The 21,325-nt window shown below is 40.1% G+C and overlaps 1 protein-coding gene across 1 annotated transcript; it reads left to right on the forward strand.

Moving 5' to 3' along the window:
• Nucleotides 1-3,025: 3,025 nt before the first annotated feature.
• On the forward strand, nt 3,026-19,985 carry LOC129730163 (uncharacterized). Its single transcript, XM_055689268.1, has 9 exons — nt 3,026-3,340; nt 16,404-16,501; nt 16,562-16,677; nt 16,739-17,004; nt 17,072-17,404; nt 17,459-18,057; nt 18,120-18,399; nt 18,474-18,575; nt 18,866-19,985. Exons 1-9 carry the CDS (start codon nt 3,205-3,207, stop codon nt 19,582-19,584), a joined length of 2,649 nt encoding a protein of 882 aa, XP_055545243.1. The 5' UTR covers nt 3,026-3,204; the 3' UTR covers nt 19,585-19,985.
• The last annotated feature ends 1,340 nt before the right edge of the window (nt 19,986-21,325 follow it).

Genomic DNA, 21,325 nt, shown 5'->3' on the forward strand with positions numbered 1-21,325 from the left:
TCCCTGGTTGAATTACTAGATTTTCAAATTCAGGTACCTAACTTCGATATAGACGTTGGTCAACGTAAAAAATTGGGCCTTGTTTTTAAACCATCAAAGTTAATGGTCGCCATATTGAATTTGGCTGCCATATTGAATTTTTAAAAAAAAATATGTTTGAACCTCACATTATATTTTTCGCAACACATATTCTCTATAGATCATCTCCAACCGAAGAATTAGAGCAATTTTGGTGAGCCAAGCTTTGACGAAAAACTGAGAGTCCATAATAAGTAATAATATCCAGTTAACGAGAGGTTTTATCAACACTTTTTATTTTTTGTACCTAATTCATTATCTTGATTCGTAGGTTGACAAAACTCTGCTCTTTAGTCTTTTTCTAACTCAGCTGCCTTATACAGAAAAAAAAACGTTTTGAATGGAACAAAGCCAAATGGAACCGATATGTATTTAATGATCCTATACTGTACTTGAAAAAATGCACCATTTTTATCCGTGTGTAACTCATTTGTCCGTGGGTAAATATTGATGAAAAGCTGGGTATAACTAGTTTGGAGTGTATTTTTTACATGTGCAAAATTTCGTAACAATCGGTTCTGTGTTTATTGAGGTATCATCGAGTTTCAAGAAAATCCGACTTAAAAAAATTTTTTGGCGAACACTTTTGTCTGGTGCGTTATTATTTTTGAGTACAGATTTTGTCTGGTGCATTTTTATTTTTGAGTACCTTTTTTCGAAATATGCTTCGGAGCGCGCGCGTATAATAAAGATCTCACCACCACCTCGGCAGATCCAGATAAATTCCTTTCCACTCACACTAACTCCTGCCTTTGATGATTGTGAATGATTCAGAGGATTCCTCGGTCTCTAGCAGCAACAAGCATCAAACTAACATTCCCAAAATTACTTCCTCCGTTGATCTGCATGAGCGTGACCAGCTTTGCTATTGATCAGTAAAAATCTAGCTTTTAACTGATCAATAGCAAAGTTGATCACGCTCACCAAGAGCTGCATACTTTCATTTTTCGTGCTCTTCTCTATTTATATCAAGCTCGTTGATTCCTCATTATCGTCGGTGTGATGTCAGATTTTTCATAAAAATAAAGTTGTCTAGGCCCCAGGGATTTACCATATCTTTCTCTAATAATACAGGCATCCAACCTTTGCCGCACCTTACAACATATATATCATTGAACTAGGCTTATTGCGGCTACGATTGAAACCAACTAATTACCAACCGCGCCATATTGATATTTTCGAAACTTTTTATGATCTTGAAACGAAAATCGAATCATCATCTGACAAACAAATAAATTGAACATCCAAGTTGATTTTGATCTATCTCTGTATTGAAAAACACGGCTACATTTTTTTTCTGAAAAACTGAGCTGAAACAATCCAGTTCATTGTTGCTAACAATGGGATCATTTTTGTAAGCCCGTACTATTTTGATGGCGCATAAATTTTAAGCGCCCATGTTCCCAAAATGCACGACAAAATTTAATGCGCATATGCTTGAGAGCTACAAAACCTACCAAAAACCCCTCTTTATTCCTTATCTTTCTACAATATCACCATCAAATAAAATTGATTGCACGATGATAACCAACACAGGTGAAACATTTCTCCCGCGACGAGAGATTTCCTTATTAAAAAAGTGGCGTTATGTTCTGGTGTGTGTGCAGGAACGGCACAACAAATCAACTTATTACGGTTGCTGTCAAGCAATGAAAAGTTGATTTGGACTTATTGTGGCAAGTAGCAGAGCACAATAATGCAACCAAACTTATTGCGCTCTTGAAGAGGTAATGCCAGCTGCTTATAGTATGCGGTACTCTTTCCATGTGGTTTTAAAGCAGTTTTATTGCCATTCTTATAATTGCTTCAATAAGCTTGGCAAGGGTGGGCCACCTGGCTGTAAAGCAAACTTATAGCGGTTATCAGAAGGTTCTGATAGTATTTCTTGTTTTAACAGCAGTTTTGCGAGATTGGTCATGAAAACCGCTAAAAGAATGCAATACGACTCAAATTGTTACTTGGGGGGCTATGCTTCCAAAATGTGCTGAGAAAGCTACTTATTTATGTACCTACTTAATGTTCTCCGGGTTCGAATCACCGTAACTCTAATCTTCTCGGGTTTCAATTGATTTTTTTCGGTGAGATTCTCACCGAAAAAAATAAATTGAAACCCGAGAAGAGTACCTACTTAATAAAGAACCGAATCCTGTTTGAGCCGATAATTATAGTATTTAGTGTAAACACATTGAAAATATCAAGATAATTATTTGCTGTCACCAATATCCAGTTTATAGATGTCAGATATACCGACTGTACACGCTTAAATTTGAAACGTTCTATTTTAACATGTTTGCAGTCATTTTATTTCTGCGACAATATTAGAAATATATCACTTTTTATAACGAACAAAATAAAAAACGCAAGATGGTTAGGATTCCAAATTTACGCATAAGCAAACATTTGTACCTCCGACATCTCTTAGTTTTGAGATGACTTATCATCATCTGAAATTTAATACTAAAGACTATCAGCCCCAGCAAAATCCTTTCCATCCAACCAACAAATTTCACTACGGTAGTTTAATAACTGTCGTCCACGACTACTTCCTAGTCTCGTAAAAATGCTGCGAGTGCATCTTATCGGACCTACTGGCTTAAGAGTTTAACCAATTGTAAAACCACCAACTACCACACAACAATCTGATGATGATTTTTGACGCAACCACAGAATCGAGCCGCTGAACTTGTCAGGGGCGTTGGTGAAGATCATGATTTATTATTTCGTCCAGCACGGTCGCCTGTTAGTATAACGCCAGTAAGGCTGAATGCAACAATTAAAAGTTGCGTTGCATATTTATGACAAAAGCAAAGAGAACCTAACCGTCGCCGACGGCGTTCCCTTTCATCACCGACGCACACGCAACGCCATCGAACGTCTGTCAGTTGGAGCAACAATTCCTCGTGAAGAACGCTAAGAGAAGCTAATCAACTCCCGTGTTGAACGGTTGTTCTAGTTCAGAAAACCCTACCCAAAGTGATTACTGGAAGTGAATTCCAAGTGACGAAGTGTGAAACGCGACCTGACGAAATAGTTTAGTGCTTATCTGGCTGTGCTACGGGCAACTTTATTGTAGTTAAAATCGTCGCGTTCATTCGAACAGTGATAATTATTTGAAGGATTTTTGTGATGATTAAACAGTGGCGTATTATGTCCGGGTTGGTGTTAATGGCGATGTTAGTGCTGCTGAGAAGAACTCATGGCGAGGATAATGCATTTATAGACGACCCTCCTGATGGATATTATCAGCGTACTACATTAGACGGTAATTGTAGGTCAGGCGAGGAGAAATGAAATGATCAATTATTTCGGGTACAAACGGTTGAATTTGTTGGTGGAATGGTAACCAATTGCTTCGCGGAAGCCGTTTTCTCAGAAAGTCCATAATCAATCTCAGACTTCATGTCGATCGATCGCCAAAACGGAACCGCAATTGAATAAATGCTATCGATTGGGTATTCGGAAAAGGTACGAAATTGGCAGATCGATTCGGCTGAAAGTCGTATTATTTGGCTTGATAATAATATTTACGACACCTTCGTGATTGAGATAAATCAGCTGCCTACCACCTGCGGTGATTGGTGCGGCTCTAGTCAAAGCACTTTTTATGGGAAGTGCTACTGGAGTTCAAGGAAACATGGGACATATTCGAATTATGGAATGGCGTGTTTAAGAAATATACCAAACATAGCCCACTGGAGCAAAAACTTAACAGTTAACAGTTTAAATCATTTTGTTTAACCTTGTTTAGCAATTCCTCATTACTATAAATGACTTCAAAAAGAAGACGTGTGGTCTGTACCTCATCCAAAACTGTACATATTGTTCAGTTGATCAATCTCAAATCATTTTTTAGTTGATTTTACCTATGCTCTTACAAACACATGCATGCATTGAAATAATCCAGTTCTAACTTTTCAATTATGATAATATTATAACATCTTCATGATAATTGATAATAATCGATGGTTACATTCAATTCTTGCAACATGCTTACAAATATCATAACTTTCAAAACAGAGACTATCCAAAAATAAAAATACGGAACTTCCTCAAATTACTAGGGATATTAAAATCATTGCTGCAAAAGTAAAGTTAAGCAATTCTCAATGCAGCATTCAAAGAACCTAATAATTCGCATCCTTTATTTTTAATCAACTTTTATGTAACTGAAAAAGCGCAGGCGGTAAATTCTATATGCGACAAGCAGATCGCTGTGAAAAACCATCAGCTTGCAGCATCAACAACCGCTCCAGCATACTGGAGAGAGTATAAAGTCTACGCTTCTCTGTGAAATAATACGTTTTTGAGTGATTGTGCATAGTGTTTGCAGTACCAAGAAACTACCCAAAACACCTCGTTGAGTCGTTTTTTATGCATGCCCATACGAACTGTGTAAACGAATAACATACATAGCGGAATGGAACGTAAACATTGCGACAAATGCAACCAAAAAATAAACGATCTCGAGCCAATGCGCTGTGGTTTTTGCGAGGTATTTTAGCATGTTAGCCAGAACTGTCGTGGAATAAATTCCCGCGGATTAAAGGAAGCTTCCGCTCAAGGAAAACTTCTGCTTTTGTGCACTACATGCAGAAGAGAAATGAATGGTCGCAGCATTCGTTGTTACATCACTGACACTCAACAAACAACGGTTACGCCTCCCGAGTCGTCAATTTCGATTGACTTACTGATGTAGATCCAGCAGCTCTAACTAACGTTGTTGAGGCGCCAAGTAAAAAATCAACCATTTGAGTTGTACGCCATCCTATCCCGTTTGGCCTATACCTACCTGTTACAGCAGTTGAGCCAGAACGCAGCATAAAACGTACCGGATTGATGATTGACGTACAAGCTCTGAATGTCGTTTCAAGGTCGTTCTGAATGATCTTTCCGTTCCGTCCATTGTTCGCAATGTAAAAAAGTTTTGGCTAAACCTTTCTGGATTGAATCCTCTCATCACGGAAGACGACGTGCAGAAAATTTACTCTCGCTGCTTGTATGCGCTTGCACCGGCAGATGTAATTCGTTTAGTAACAAAAGGAAAAGATGTTGCTGGTTTATGATTCGTGTCTTTCAAAATTAGATTGGGCCTTGATCTGAGATTAAAAGCACTGGTCTCCGCTGGACTACTGTTTTGGGAGTTCATTGACCAACCAAAAAAATTTGGAACGGCGCTCTGTCTGCCGCAATCCGGAAGCATAATAAATGATTTAAACTAGCTACCATCTACTGTGAATGATGTGCTCCTGCCTCGCCTCTGGCTTCACATTTGTGCTAATTCAGGTTTTCTGTCACATAATAACAACACGTTACAGTACAAAACTGTATACTCGGTATGCGGATGCGTCTATGTCCATTATCATTGGCTCGTACTTCTTGGGCAGACCCATCATGATGAGTTCGTCGTCGATCCTGCAGCTTCTGGTCGTGAGGATTTCGTCCACGTATTTCTCAATGGACAAACAATCCTCCAACTCCTCGTTGCTGACCTGTGCTCCCTTCGGAGATTTGACTGCTGTACACGTACCTTCCTTAATCATTGTCCACATTCCAAACGCCCACGCAGCCTGCTCACCACGGTAACAAAGTTTCTCCTGGGGTTGATGGGATACGCTGCTGACGGGAGTCCTCTACCCGTTTATTCTTGCTTGTCGACTCACGCCGGTATCCGTACCTTCAACAGATGTTCTTGAACTGTTTTCTCTAATCGAGTTCCTTCGGACATCCTGCTGCTTCATTATATTCCGCACTGGTCAAGATGTTCATTGTTTTAAGTCTTGAATAGGAATGATCTTGAAAATCTTTCCACGTTCTTACTTGGTTATTATGGAGGTTGCCGAGACCTAAAACCTGATAAAAGTAACACGTTTAGTCGGTTTGGTTTTATAATACACAATGAACTTTATTCAACATAAGAAAGTAAACGCTTATTAGGCTAAGGCTCTGGTTATTGCGCACGCGAATAGCGGCGCGACGCGATTTGCCTTGCCGTAAGTTGATGTACAACCGTAAGTAGAGCTGTACATTTGGGTATGGGAAGGCAAAAGGCCACGCGCCGTCATTCGCGTCCACTATGACATCGGCCTAACATTCTTGAAAAGTTCAAGCAAGTTTTCTTGAAGCGCAATCATTCGTCGTCGAGAATACAATGAATAATTGTAAACTTATCGTGATACGGAAAAAAAATCCTGTTACTCTCACATAAGACGTTTTAGTTTTGAAGGTTATAAAACCGCGGATAAATATGGCGAGCATGCCGTAATTGACTCCATCAAAATGAAAGTCATTCGTTATTAAACGCAAGTAAAAACAGTGATTTTTCAAGCTGCTTAATATTCTACTAGTTTAATAGTAAATATTTGCTATACTGAACTCAATGTTGAACTCAAACTTATTGAAAATTCGTACATTCTTTTATTTTCTAAATAAATTAACGACTGGGCAGTAATATCATGGCGCGTTGAGAATTGCCAACCTTTACGCCACATAACACGTAGGTATAAATCAAACGTGGCAACAAACATTCCTAATTATGTAATGCATTTAAATCAAGTTATTTTATTCAACAAATTACTGTGGCGTTCATTTTGGAGGAAAAATGGATCGATGATTTTTGTTGCATAAAGTGTTCTGAAGGGTGTTACGATTAAAAGTTGGTCATCTTCAATTTGCAATATTATTCATATCGTGTATCAAAAAACCTGAGCACCCCTCTTTTCAAAGATGTGTGTGTATTAGGGTGACAGCGAAAGGAGTCATGTCAAATTGCGGAAACCGACCATGTACATATTGTTTATTGACCAAAAAAAAAAAACTGTGCTAAATTTCATCTCAATTTAGGGATGCCTTAAATAATTTAGGGGTACCTCGAAACGCTCAAAGTTGAGATTTTTTGACCTTCTACATCTACTAAAGGAAGAATACATGAAATTGAGAAAATCGAAAAAATTGCATAGAATATCGTGATCTGGTGTTATCTCGAAAAAAAAAGTTTGACCGAAAATAGACCTTCTGAGACTAAGCGATTTCTGGGCCACTGAGGGCTTAATATGGAATATTTTAGAACTGGCTTCTAAAATGACTCACAACTCGTTCCAAACCAGATGTAAGCTATATTAATGTTCATTAAATATCCTTAACTTGATTTTCATTAGGGCGGTTTATTCATTTTTACTGCGGTTCTTGAGATATTTGTTCCCGGGAAGGCGATTATCACTTGTTAACATTGGAATAACACATGTTACTAATTGACTTTTTTAGTTATAATCAAATCACTTATTTTCCCCAAATTCGAAAAACAAACTTGAATTTCACTCGTGAAGTATAGATTAATACTCGCCGGAGCCATTTTAAATCAAGTTAAAAACAGCTTCTACCAATAAATATCATTCAGACGAAGATTAACTGCTGAAGTAAAAGTGACTCATTGTGGCTGGCCCATCATTGTGAAGGCACTATTACTGTACCTGATAGAAAAAAGTGACAGCATAATATGACTTGATTGATTGATACACTTCTGTTTATTTAAAATTGAGACAATCTTTAATCAGTTATAGAGCAAGCAAACACACATTTTGTGGAGCTTTCATTTCGCAGAGGTTTGCGATGTTTCTGATAACGACCCAAGGAACCAAAAGTTCGAGTTTCACTTAACACACGAACTTAGAAGTTCACATAAAGTTCAGATTTGGTTCCGTGGAACTTTCTTGCTGAACAACAGGACACATTACTCACAAACCGAACTTCATTCTAAATAAAGTACCGTCAAAACCTGAAAGCAACTTAAAAGTTCATGAGAAGCTGCTTGTTCCCCTTTATTGGAACCTTAAAGTTCACAAAAAGTTCACACGTGAACTTCAAAACCCCCGGAAATTAAAGTTCGGTTAGCATTTTATCCGTACTTTTAATCAGCACGAAAGTTCACTAGAAGCTGCTTACTACTCTTCATTAGAACCTTAAAGTTCACATAAGGTTCACAGGTGAACTTCACAAACCATCAGGAATTAAAGTTCGGTTAGCATTTTATCCGTACTTCTAATCAGCATTAAGGTTAAGGATAAGCTGCTTGTTCCTCTTCATTGGAACCTTGAAGTTCACATAAAGTTCACACGTGAACTTCTAAGCCGCCGGAAATTAAAGTTCGGTTAGCATTTTATCCGTACTTTCAATCAGCACGAAAGTTCAGGAGAAGTCTATGTCGTACTTTATTTCCACTTTGATGTTCATGCTAAGTTCCGACTCGGCTTTGGCGAAAGTGAAGTTTGCTCCACGATTAGTGATGAAAAATGGGTTTTTCAAAAACAATAAAGAAAAGTGGATTGTTCTATTATCATCGGATTTTTTTTCTAAATAAACGGCAAAAGGAAAACAAAGTTATAATTCTAATAGGTAATATTAGGGTGTTCAAAGGCTTTCTCTACCTAAACACTTTCTTTTGTTTTCTTACAGGAAATCAATTATGAATTCAGATTAACAGAAAAAATAAACCGGATGTAAGCTGTGAATTCCCGTTAGACACTTGTTTGCGCGTGATGTTTTTAACCCTTAGCATTTTGTCAAAACATTGGGTGTTTTTTACGTTCGGCCACAGCATGATGTTGCCGGTTCTGGAGGTCCGAATCCATTTCTCGGACACCACCGAGAGTTTTCTATGTCACCAACGACTCGTTTCGACTACGGCAAACAGCATATCTATTAATCTAAAAAAATTTTATCGATTTTGATCATTTATCATATTTTGTATATACTGCTTACCAGAATAAATGTTCAACAAACGTTTAAAAGGAAAATATTGCGTACACAACCTTTTTCAATTACATTACCAACAAACTGCAGTCGAATCAAAACAAACTAGAGAACTGTCAGACTTAAGTTCAGATTGCGTTCCGCGTGTACTTTTTCTGAACTTGAAAGTTCAGAAAAAGTTCCGCGTCAGCCTTTTCTGAACTTCCTAGTTCGCATGAGGTTCCGCCTGTACTTTATCAGAACTTTCAAGCTGAAAGAGAGACCCGGTATGTTCCTAGCCATGAACGTGTAGGTAACGAAGAGAAATCAGCACATCGAGTAAAATCGATGTTGATCTCATATAGCGGGAACGGGGCAGTGGTATGAATCTAGACTTCAAAGAAGGAGGATTCGAGTTCGAAGCTTGGTGTAGTAAGTTGCAAAAAAAGATATGAAATTTAAAATAAATGGAGCCAGGTAATTATTCTTCTGATCTAGATTTCTTCAGTAAATGATTATCATGGGATTATACCAACAAGAATAATGGGTGGAAGGGAATTGCAAATTGATTTTTATTTTAAGTTTTTTGAAGTCTTCTTTTCAAGCTGAATAGCGCGCTGTTCAGTGACTTATCCGAACTTGATGTGAACTTTCTAGTTCGGTTTAGAAGCCGCTTTGCATGCTACTCGTAGTTTGTTCAACAAATGCGAACTTGAAAGTACGGTTAATTACTTAAAAATTGAGCTGAATAGAATTCTATTCATGATCGTTAGATTAGCTGATTAGTCTATGAATTCTACTTTTATCCGAACTTTCGGTTACTTGGGGAACCAGTTGTTCTGAAATCGAAAAGCTTCAATTGTTTCATTAGTTTCATTAATTGTGTTTGTCAATGCCATTTGCTATACTGCTAGTCACGCACGCTATAAAGCAAGCACGCACGCTATTGAGCAAGCCACGCACTCTAGCCACACGCTCTATAGACATGCACAGACACGCTAGACATTCACACGCTTTATAGCATCCCACGCACGCTATATAGCGTGCCACACGCGCTATAAACATGCATACATGCCATAAACATACATACACGCTTTAAAGCAAGCCACACACCTTATATATTAGGGACACACGCTTCAAATATTCACACACGTTATGTGCATACACCCTGTATATACATACGCTGGATGATGGTGGCTTCTCAATCCACCTGGCGGTGCGAGTCTCTTTCAGTTTCGGGTTGTTTTTTGCCCAACGATATCTGAATCGGATTACCGCTGGTGGGGTCCAACTCAGATCGAAGGGGAGCCGAACTGAAAGAGGTAGGACTGCAGCTAACCACTACCACCGCCGCTGTTGCCCGCTGCTGATCCACTTCGCCTACTGCCATCGGTGTTGATGTCCGCTGCTGCTGCCTGCTGGTAGTAAACTGATTTGCTTGAGGAGAAACAGTCTCTTCTCTTGTTGCCAAACAGATGAAGCGTGTCATTAGATGGAGGCCGATCAGTGACCGTATATGCGTGTTGAGACTTAAGGGCAAATTCTTCAACTACAGCCTAATAAATGTGTACGCACCGACCAACGAGAAACCCGATGACGAAAAGGAGGAGTTCTATGAGCTCCTGGAAAAGACATACAATGAGTGCCCAGGACACGATATAAAGATTGTCATCGGAGATGCAAATGCACAGGTCGAGCAGGAAGACTTCTTCCGCCCCGTAACTGGTAGGGAAAGCTTCCACTCTACTACGAACGACAATGACCTGAGGCTTGTTACTTTCGCTGCAGCTAGGGGGTTGGCTATCTGTAGCACTTATTTTGCACGCCGGAACATACGTAAGCACACCTGGATGCACCCGAATGGAGAGCTTTGCTCTCATATTGACCACGTTCTGATTGATGGACGGCACTTTTCAGACGTTACAGACGTGAGGTCGTTCAGAGAACCGAACGTTGACTCGGATCACTATCTCGTAGTAGCCAAAATCCGCGCCCGGCTCTCCAACGTGTTGAAATCCAAGGCAACGATGAGGATGCAGTGGAACATCCAGCGGCTATCAACTGAAGGAGTGGCTGCAGAGTACTCGCAGAAGGTTGATGAACGGATTGAGGAAAGAGTTGAAGGGAACCTGAATGAACAGTGGAGATACATCCACAGTTCGATCAGCACTACAGCGCGAGAAGTGTTGGGTACAACTGCGGCAGCTGCGTCCAATGAGTGGTTTGACGCTGAGTGCCAGCGAGTGACGTAGGAGAAGAACAGCGCCAGGGGTCACATGTTGGCCACGGCTGTGACTCGTCAGAGCATGGGTAGATATCGAGATGCTAGAGCCGCTGAAAAGAGACTCCAGCGCCGGAAGAAACGACAGCATTGGGAGCGTATTCTTGCGGAGGCGGAAGGTTGCTTCTCCAGGCACGATGCGAGGAGCTTCTACAAGAAGGTCAACGGAATCAGGAATCTAAACGTGTCAGCCCCTGTCATGTGCAACGATAGGGAGGGGAACCTGATAACCAATAAAACAGAGGTGGCCAGGCATTGGAAGGAACACTTCAGTGTGCTGTTGAACGGTGAGTGAAACAGTGGAGTCGAAAGGAGCAGGATGACTATTGAGAATGATGGTTAAGCTGTGGATTCACCATCCATGGACGAGGTGAAGAAAGCAGTGAAAGAGCTGAGAAACTGCAAGGCAGCCGGGAAGTACGGCATTTCCGCCGAACTCTTCAAAGTCGAAGCGAACAGCTGTATCGTGCCATCCATCGGATCATGCTGAGAGTGTGGTCTGATGAAGAATTGCCTTCGGACTGGTTGGAGGGTCTCATATGCCCGATCTACAAAAAAGGTCATCGCCTGGACTGTAGCAATTATCGGGACATACCTCTTCTCAATACCGTGTACAAAATTCTCTCCCGCATCCTGTTCCACAGACTGAGGCCGTGGCAGGAGACCTTTGCTGGCGAGTACCAATGCGGTTTTCGAGGGGGACGCTCCGCGACGGACCAAATGTTTACCTTGCGACAAATCATCGATAAATTTCGATAATTCAACTTGCAGACGCACCATCTGTTCATGGACTTCAGGCCAGCGTACGATTCAGTTAAGAGAAATGCGTTATGGCAGATTATGCTCGAACATGGCTTCCCAACAAAGTTGATTAGGCTGATACGTGCTACCCTTGAAGGTTCTACATCAAGAGTCAGAATAGCCCGTGAGATATCGGAATCTTTCGTGACCTTAGATGGATTGAAGCAGGGTGACGGGCTGTCGAGCTTATTGTTCAACATCGCATTGGAAGGTGCTATACGGAGGGCTGGTGTGCAGAGAAGCGGCACCATCATTACGAAGTCGCACATGCTTCTCGGGTTTGTGGACGATATCGACATCATTGGTATCAACCGTAGAGCTGTGGAAGAGGCCTTCGGACCTCTCAGGAGGGAAGCTGCGAGATTAGGGCTTGTCATAAACTCTGCCAAAACGTAATACATGGTGGCTGGCAGAGTGCGTGGTAGTCCGTCGGAGGTTGGTGCTGCGGTGGCGCTAGATGGGGAAGCAGTTGAAGTAGTCGAAGAATTTATTTACCTGGGAACATTAGTGACAAGTGACATCGAGGTTAGCCGTGAGATGAAGAGGCGGATAGCAGCCGCAAACAGGGCTTTTTACGGATTACGTAACCAACTAAGGTCCCGCAGTCTGCAAATCCATACTAAACTTGCACTCTATAAAACACTGATTCTTCCGGTGGCTCTCTATGGCCATGAATCATGAACGCTGAAAGAGGCTGATCGGCGAGCTTTTGGTGTTTTTGAGCGTAGGGATTTGCGTTCAATCCTTGGCGGCGCAAACGCATGAACGATGAAGTGTACCAGGTGTACAAATCGGCGGATATAGTCAAGCGGATAAAACACGGCTGGCTTCAGTGGGCTGGGCATGTAGCGAGAATGCCGGATGAGCGTCAAGCGAAGGCTATATTTAGCAGGAATCCCGATAGAGGTCGTCGACTTCGGGGTAGACCCCGCACTCGTTGGATGTTTGCTGTCGACGAGGATGCACGCGAAATAGGTGTTAGGGGCGATTGGAAGATAGCAGCCCAAGACCGAGGGACATGGCGACGTATTCTGGATTCGGAACTGGATCGATAATCGGTCTGTCGCCTTAAAAGTAAGTAAAAAAGTAAAAGTTCTCAAGAAGTTGTGCTTTAAGATAACGTAATAAAACTATTTTCGATTTTTTGAAAACGAAAAAAATTTCTAACCCCTTAAGTAATAAGCTGAAACGGTTTCTTTATTCTTCTCTTAACACTGAAACATAATTTCGAATTACAGTCATACCTCGATATAAGGCAACTTTATTTTTATTTTCGTTACGTTATATCGAGTTACGTTATATCGAAGCAAAAAAAAAATTTTTTTTCAATTTATGCAAGAATGTTAATGGTTACTTAAAGATGCGTGAAAACCTATTTCCCATCACCTATCAGTATTTTTAAACCTTTCTTATGCCCTTTTGGACAATTTTTGCATTGGTTTCATTGGTTTCAAAACTTACTACAAACATTTTTTTGAAGCAATTTATAGCCTAAAAACAGTTGCTGTATCATTTATTTTCAATTTCACATTTCACATACATTTTAAAAAGTTACGTTATATCGAGGTAAAAGTTACGTTATATCGAGTTACGTTATATCGAGTTACGTTATATCGAGGTTGCCTTATATCGAGGTATGACTGTATATACAGAAACCAGTAAATAATATTGAGATGAATATTAACAGTTCAAGTGAAAAGTGACTCATTCATTGTTGCTGACTAATAATTGTGAAGGCACTATTACCACAGACAAACAGACGTACCATGAAATATATTTTCGTGGATCAAAATAACGGTCAATACAGATGAGTTTCAGTTATGCGAAATATTCCCGTCACTGCGGTGGTGGCGCTGATGTGCTGTTCCCCTTTGAACTCAGTTGACAGTTGTCGCGCGCCGTGCTGCCAAAAAAGCAGAAAGGCTGAAAGTTTATCTTTGCGGAATATGTTCAGTCAAAATTTTCTTAGAATTTTGTACGGAGTGGTACGTCAGTTTGATTGATTGACATAAATAGAAGTATGTCAATAAAAAAAGTTTTTTTTTCTTCATAATTAAAAAAAAGTTAAGACAATCTTTAATCAGTTATATAACACATGATTTCTTACAACCACATATGAATTCTTACAACCAAATAAATAGCACTTTTTGTTGAGAAACTGAAAAAGTGTGACAAACGGAGTTGGAACTATTTATTCCACAAATTATAAATTATAAATTTGACAGAAGAAAATAAGGAACCCTGTCAGACCCTGTTTTTTTTATTCTTCTCTAAACACTGAAACATAGTTTCGAATTAATCAATTATTATTTAATCGATAATACAGTACAACAAAATTTAGTTTTCCTTCTGCCTTTACAATCGTCTATGAACCGTAATCTTTTCACGGGGGTCCATGAAGTACTACGTGCAGTCATTGCAGCATATAAATCATGTATACCTCAATTTCTAGTTTTGAAACATCGGCAGCTAAGAAAAAACAACTCTGATGATAAAACAACATTGCAGAAATGGCTTATAGGACTTATCGAAGACGCAATGATTCTGTCTCATAGCTGATGCGATATTTGTATGTTTTGACCGGTCCTGGTGGTCCCCGTGGCTCTGCGGTTAGCGATGTCAGTCGGCTAGCTTTCCCACACGGTTGTGATGTCGGGTTCGATTCCCGATCAGGTCGAGGATCCTTTCGAGCTGGAAATTTTCTCGAATCAACACTGGGGCACGGTGTACCGTTGTACTTATCCTACAACATGCAAAATGTGCCAAAAAACAATATCAATAACGAATTTTCTCAACTATTCTAGTTGATCGAGACCGAATTTTTTTTCGACCAGTCCTTGTCAAGAAAGCGACTCCTCCCCGCAAAAGGAAAACGGGAGGATTTTGTGAAGACAAATCGTTATTATATTTTTGAGTATCGTTTACACTTTTGATATCCCATTAAACAGATTTCAAATAAATAAACACACGTCGAGATAAAACTATTTCAGTATTGCAGAAGAATTGGGGCGGAATTCACAATGTTGCTGACATTTTAAGTGGGTCAGACACCTACCAATTAATTTCTGAGACTTTTTTCCTCAATTTAAGACATAATTTGATTACCTCACTCAGATATTTGCGGATTCATTAATGCTGTATACTTGATATTATTTTGTTTTGTGAAATATATTTAAACTGAGCCATAACTGTTTCCGCAGAAACACCGTTTTGAGCTCAGCTGTTGTCCGATTTTTCTTAAAGATGGACAAGAAAATGCTATTTTGTGGACATACTCATGGAAGTTTGATACTAAGCCTGAAAACAAAATAGCTTCAAACAAATATCGAAAATTTCTGATTTCTCAAAAATTCAAAATGGCGCCATTGTTGCCCCTTTAAGGTGAACTCGGAGGTTTTTGCATCAAAATACTTGATGGTGAAGATGGCGCTAGTGTTAACCGTTATGTACTCGGCAGTTTTAACTCACGTAAGTACTCGGCAGGGTACCCGGGTACCCACAAAATGAGAGGCTTCTTGTTTTTTTCATTTTTTGACCGATTTTCGATCATGACCTGTCCGAAGATTGGGAAATCTGTCCCACTAGTAAGGAGCATTCCATAAGTTTCAGCTATCTGAATTGAGGTTATCCTTGTTTTTTAAGGGGGGACCCTACTCTGGAAAGTTGAAAAATAATGAATTTTCGTGATATTTTTTTCGGATGTTTAGAGAAAGGTGAGGTGTTCGGGCATTTCGGCTATGGATTAAGGTATATTTGAAGATGTATTTTGTGTACCGTGGGTGCAAATATAGTGAGTATTACGCTATTGGCAGTGTGTTTCTCGAAACCATGTTTTTTCAACTGGTGGTAAATTTTTCTCAGCATCTACAGAACCGATTTTGCTGAATTTTTTTTTAACATGTAAAAATGGATTATCTAACTTGTTACGTAGCCGTTTTTTGATATCTGAGTTTTTCAATGTTTTATGATTTTTTAAATAGTGATTTTTCATGAAAAAAAAACAATTTTTTTACTAAAATGGCCGCCATTTTGGCAATTTTTGGAATTTTCAAAAACGGCTACGTAACAGATAGATAATATGTTTCTATATACTGAAAAAAAATTTCAGCCCGATCGGTCTACTAGCAGCTGAGAAAAACTTACCACCAGTTAGGTACTAATTTAGAGAGAGCATCCACGTTCCCAGCTACCAACAGTGTAATACTCACTATATTTACATTCACGACATAGAAAATACATCTTCAAATATACCTTAATCAATAGCCAAAATAGCCAAACACTTCACTTTACTCTAGACAGCCAAAAAAAATATGAAAATTCATGATTTTTCGACCTTCTAGAGTAGGGTCCCCCCTTAAAGTAATAAAGTCTGAAAAGGTACCCGGGCACCCTACTGAGTACATAACGGTTAACAACGTAAAGTACTGGTATCATCCAAACGATGGTTTTATTGAAAATTTGTTCAAAATGTTATGTCTGTTAGCCTGTGATGACAGTGTATGTTTTTTTTTATCCACAGATTGCCCTAGCCGATTCTATAGCGAAGACGTATCGAGTGCACTGGGATTTTACATTCTAGGAGGATTGAGAGCATTTCGGAGTGAGTTTCCTCACATGGTAAAAACAGTTGTTGGAATGTAATAAAACTATTCATTTGACGATTCAATTCACTCACAGGCAGCTATTGGATGGACGAACAAAGATACCGGTAAAGTTGACTACATCTGTGGAGGTTCCCTGATATCGACACGATTTGTCGTGACGGCAGGTCATTGCGGTACAAATGAGGAGAAGTAATTACTAACGGTATAACAACAAGTAAATGGTATAAACAAACCTTTTTCAACACAACAGAATTGCTCCGGACACAGTTCGCTTGGGCGATACGAACCTCGCATCTCAGGAAGATGACCGTTATGCACAGGATATTAAAATCAAAAAATTTACTCCCCATCCAAGCTATCAGAGAACTCAAAAATATTCCGACATAGCACTGATAGAGCTGGAACAGGATGCTAAGCTTGACGTTTCCGTATGTCCGATTTGCCTTTGGTCGAAAGACAACCTACAAACTTTCACCGGAGGATTCCAAGCCGTAGGCTTTGGATTGACTGATTTTGGTTAGCTCTTATTGCACGAAAGTTATATTTTTATGAGTTATTTGCTTTATTTCTCCAATCCAAATAGCATCTGACCCCAGTCCTACACTGCAGAAAGTAACCTTAAACTACTGGGATTACAATGAATGCAACTCAAACCTTCCACGTCCGCGATCGCTTTTCAAAGGTCTAACATCGGATCAATTCTGCTCTAAAACACCCAGCAAAGACACTTGTCAGGGTGACTCCGGTGGACCAATTCAAATCGACCTCTCTGACGTCAGTAAGGTTATTCCCTATCTGGTCGGAGTCACCTCGTTTGGAACTGGCTGTTGGGATGGATCTTTTGGAGTATACACTAAAATTTCCAGTTACATCAATTGGATCGCTTCGATTGTGAACGTTACGATCGATCCCCTGGGTAAGTCCGGATTTGCGATTCTTAGTTTAAGCTTTCATTTCTTGAAAATTTTAGAATGTGCACGTCAAACGGAATGCCTGTCATCGCGAAAGTTTTCCGACAGCCGTATCACAGCACAGAACAATTCTCCATTCTTTCGAGTCGAGTTGCAACGCTCCGGTGAGAGCTTCAACCATTGCAGTGGAGCCCTAATAGACTATCGTCATGTGGTTACATCGGCTAGCTGCACTCGCTGGAATGGCAAGGATCCGTCGCACATCAAAGCGAACGAACAGATGATCAAAATTACGGATATAAATCGACATCCAATGTATGTGTCAGGCCAACACTACAATGACATCGCTGTGTTGACTCTGGACAAGTTCTATAATCCACACAAGATCTATCAAATTGTCGCACCAGCTTGCATTTGGAAAAATGAGCGCATTCCGGAACCGGTCGTTTTCTTCTCAGCTTATGGACCAGATTTCACGGGATCTACAATGGATGCAACACCCTCCGTTCCGTTAAAGATTATAACAGCATTCCGTCTGGAGAATGGACGCTGCAATACCAACGACAGCTCGCGGTTTAAAGACGAACTTCCCGGTGGATTCAACAGTGATTTTATTTGCTCTGAAAATCCTGTCGACTTGGTCCCAGGAATTTGTCGGGTAAGATTCCATTTAAAGCAATTTTTAGACTAGAGGGATTGATCAATTTTGTTATACCAAAGCTGAAGCCAGGAGGACCAATATCTAATTTTCGCAGGGATAATATTGTTCCGTATGTCTATGGGATTAACACACTGGGCGAACAGTGTGGGGGAGCGGAAAATATTTTCGTAGCAATTCGGATCTCATTTTTCTACAACTGGATTGAGTCAGTTGTTCTCAATCGGACAGAAATCGCACAAAAATCGTCGGCAGGAATTGAAGGCGAAATGGAAATAGATAAAACAGTAGTCGAAGCTTCCCTCGCAAGTAGAAGCGACTTTCCGTTCGAGGAAGACCTGGGTGAGTTTCGTATATATTTTTGAATAGTTCAAAAGTATTTAAAACCGTATTTTTTGTTCAAATGGATGCATCAGTATCCTACGTGTTCCCAGGACTAATTACAGCAGATCACAGACTACGACCTTACGGGAATCGGTTGGTTCCAGGAGGCTTGAGACGCGTTGCTACTGCTGCTGGTAAGCACTGTAAAATGTTTTCGACCTTCAGTGAAAGAGCGAACGTATTTACCTGCTTAATACCTGTCAAAAATATGAATAAACTCGATGTGATTTATGATTAACATAATGTTCTTACTGCAATAGTCAGAGTCACAAACCACGAACAACGTTATTATCATAAAACTGTACATAATAATAAGTAGTAATTAATATCATCATATTTTCAACCCGCAATTCATAAAAACATTATTTTTCCAATCCAATTGACATTAGCAATAACATCTCTGCATTTCGTTACTCTTCGACAGTTCATCACCGTTTCGGCGAATCCTCCGAGAACCCGCTGGAGGTGACAATCTACGGAACCCAGTTGCAGCACGTCCCACTCAACACAGAAGATCTGCTGCAGACGCTCGACTCGATTGCCATCCAGCACCAGCAGTGCAACATCCTGAGTCAACCACCTCCGCTGATGAGTAACAGCAGTTACGAAATTGTGAAATCAATAGAACTGACCACTTCACAGCCCGATCGCGAGCAAATATTTCAACAACAGCAGCCCGGACAGCCTTCCGTCCCGGTTTCGCAACGCGGCAGCACAGTTTTGCGACCTTTCCTTTCACCTTCGACGGCACCACAATTCATCTCACCCGTGGCGCCAACTCTGGTCCAACGGTGGTCTACACAGTCCATCAGTCCGCCTTGCATAACGACACCATCAGTCTCCAACACTCGACAGTACCAGCAGCCACCGGTACCGGTCAATCGATATCTTCCGAGAGTCCCAGCACAGTCGGTCAGCTTCCCACCTTCGTTTAGCATCACGAGATCGGTTGAACTTTACCAGGACGGTCGCTGCACTTTGAGCTCCGGGCTGGCCGGAAGATGCCTGCACTATAGCCTCTGTCGGCGAAGTCCGGTGGCGACGTTGATAGGAGGCGGCGGGACTGGTGGTGGCATAATCGGACCCAGTCACGGTTGGTCCTATTGCAACTATGACCTGCTGATTGTATGCTGTCCAATTTGAGTGGAAGCAGGAGCAGAGGAATGGAAACCGCTGTGAGTTTTGGCGTTTACACATGTGCCTAATAGGATGACCTGAACTTGTTTAGCACCGGTTTAAACAAATACGTCATAGTTTTTATAAATTCTTGTGTTAACATTCTGTTGAAGTTTCTTGTATGATTATTTTCATTGCAATGACGAAATGTATAAAACTGTAAATTGACTGCTCAACACCCAGTGCATTTTGTATGAATTTAGGCACCCTAATTGTGACCTGAAATTACCTCCAGTTATACCTTTTTAGTCATACACAGTCGTAAAAAAAGTAGCTCATCTATCGAAAAGGAAGATTACACTCAAATCCATTGTGTCGAAGTAGTAGCAGTACAACTGAAGTAATTTATTTCGTTTACAATAGACCTTTAGGCCAAAGTTGGTTGCTGTTATTGATTGGAGGTTGCAAAACCGAATAAAGTCGAATAAAAACGAATTATCGGTGAGCCGTTTTTTTTATTCCTACCCAGCTAATCATACCTTACTTTCAAATCTTATTGGATAGTGCACTAGGTTAATTATGTTGTCATTGTTTTGTTAGGATGAAAGTGATATAATCTAGGATTGTAATGCGGATAACAAATAACCTGAAAGAAATAGTCAAAATCTGAGCTAAGCTCTTTTGTTTACTTTTCAGACGTCGGTTGTTCAATGTTTGCTGTTTTCCTCAATGCGGTAGCGTTTCTTTATTCGACTAAATGAAGGAAAATCTTGTTGGGTTTCCCTATTATTTTCTTTAGAAATTAGGCTTTATTGTTATTTCCTAACCTTTCAAGCTCAACAACTAGCAGCACATCGGCATGTTTCCTCTGCTTTAAGTTCTAATGAGAATCTTCCGATTGTTGGATACCACCACAGCACAGATACGCAACTACGGAACTAGAAACGAGACCATATCTCTTTATTTTAATCATCGACATCTGGCGGTGGAAGGGACGCATTTTACATTCAACATTTCATTACACCCTTAGAATTATTCCAGTTCCTCTTGTCCTCATACAAAACCAAAACGCAAATAGACTGTGCCCGCTCTCTCCGCTCTTTTGTCGAGCGAATTCTTTATCCTCTCCGGTACTAGTATATCGAGATTGACGTTTTATTATAATCGTACAGTACCACCCATATGTGAACAAGATTTTTCATTTACATATTTTTTTTAACGATTTCCATTGTTGCTCGAGTTGGAGACCGAATATCTTGACTAACGACAATCGATCGTTTACATTGCACCTAATGTCGCAAGTTATACGTAAAGTAATTTTTTACACACTTTTATTTTACACGGTTTTTTACGACGATTTTCCTAATAACGCGGTTTTTAACACGTTTTTGCCTTTCTCCTAGACAGGTATAGCAATCACTGGAAAAACCAAAGATATAAAAGTGCTCCAAAGGGTCGAATCTCGTATATCAATCGACTTAGTTTGACGAGTTGAGCATTTTCTGTATGTGTGTGTGTATGTGTGTGTGTGTGTATGTAACGCTCTCTCAATCTCACTCGATTTTCTCAGAGATTGCTGGACCGATCTTCATGAAATTAATTGCAAATGAGAGGTCTTGTTGCCCCATAAGACCTTATTGAATTTCATTGCAATCGGATTTTTAGTTTAGAGGTTATGTTTGAAAATGTGAAAATCACGAAACATCATTATCTCAGAAACTACTCAACCGATTTTAACAAAATTGGTTTCAAATGAACGAGCCACTTA

Source organism: Wyeomyia smithii, chromosome 3 (genome assembly GCF_029784165.1).
Source record: "Wyeomyia smithii strain HCP4-BCI-WySm-NY-G18 chromosome 3, ASM2978416v1, whole genome shotgun sequence".
Classification (NCBI taxonomy): domain Eukaryota; kingdom Metazoa; phylum Arthropoda; class Insecta; order Diptera; family Culicidae; genus Wyeomyia; species Wyeomyia smithii.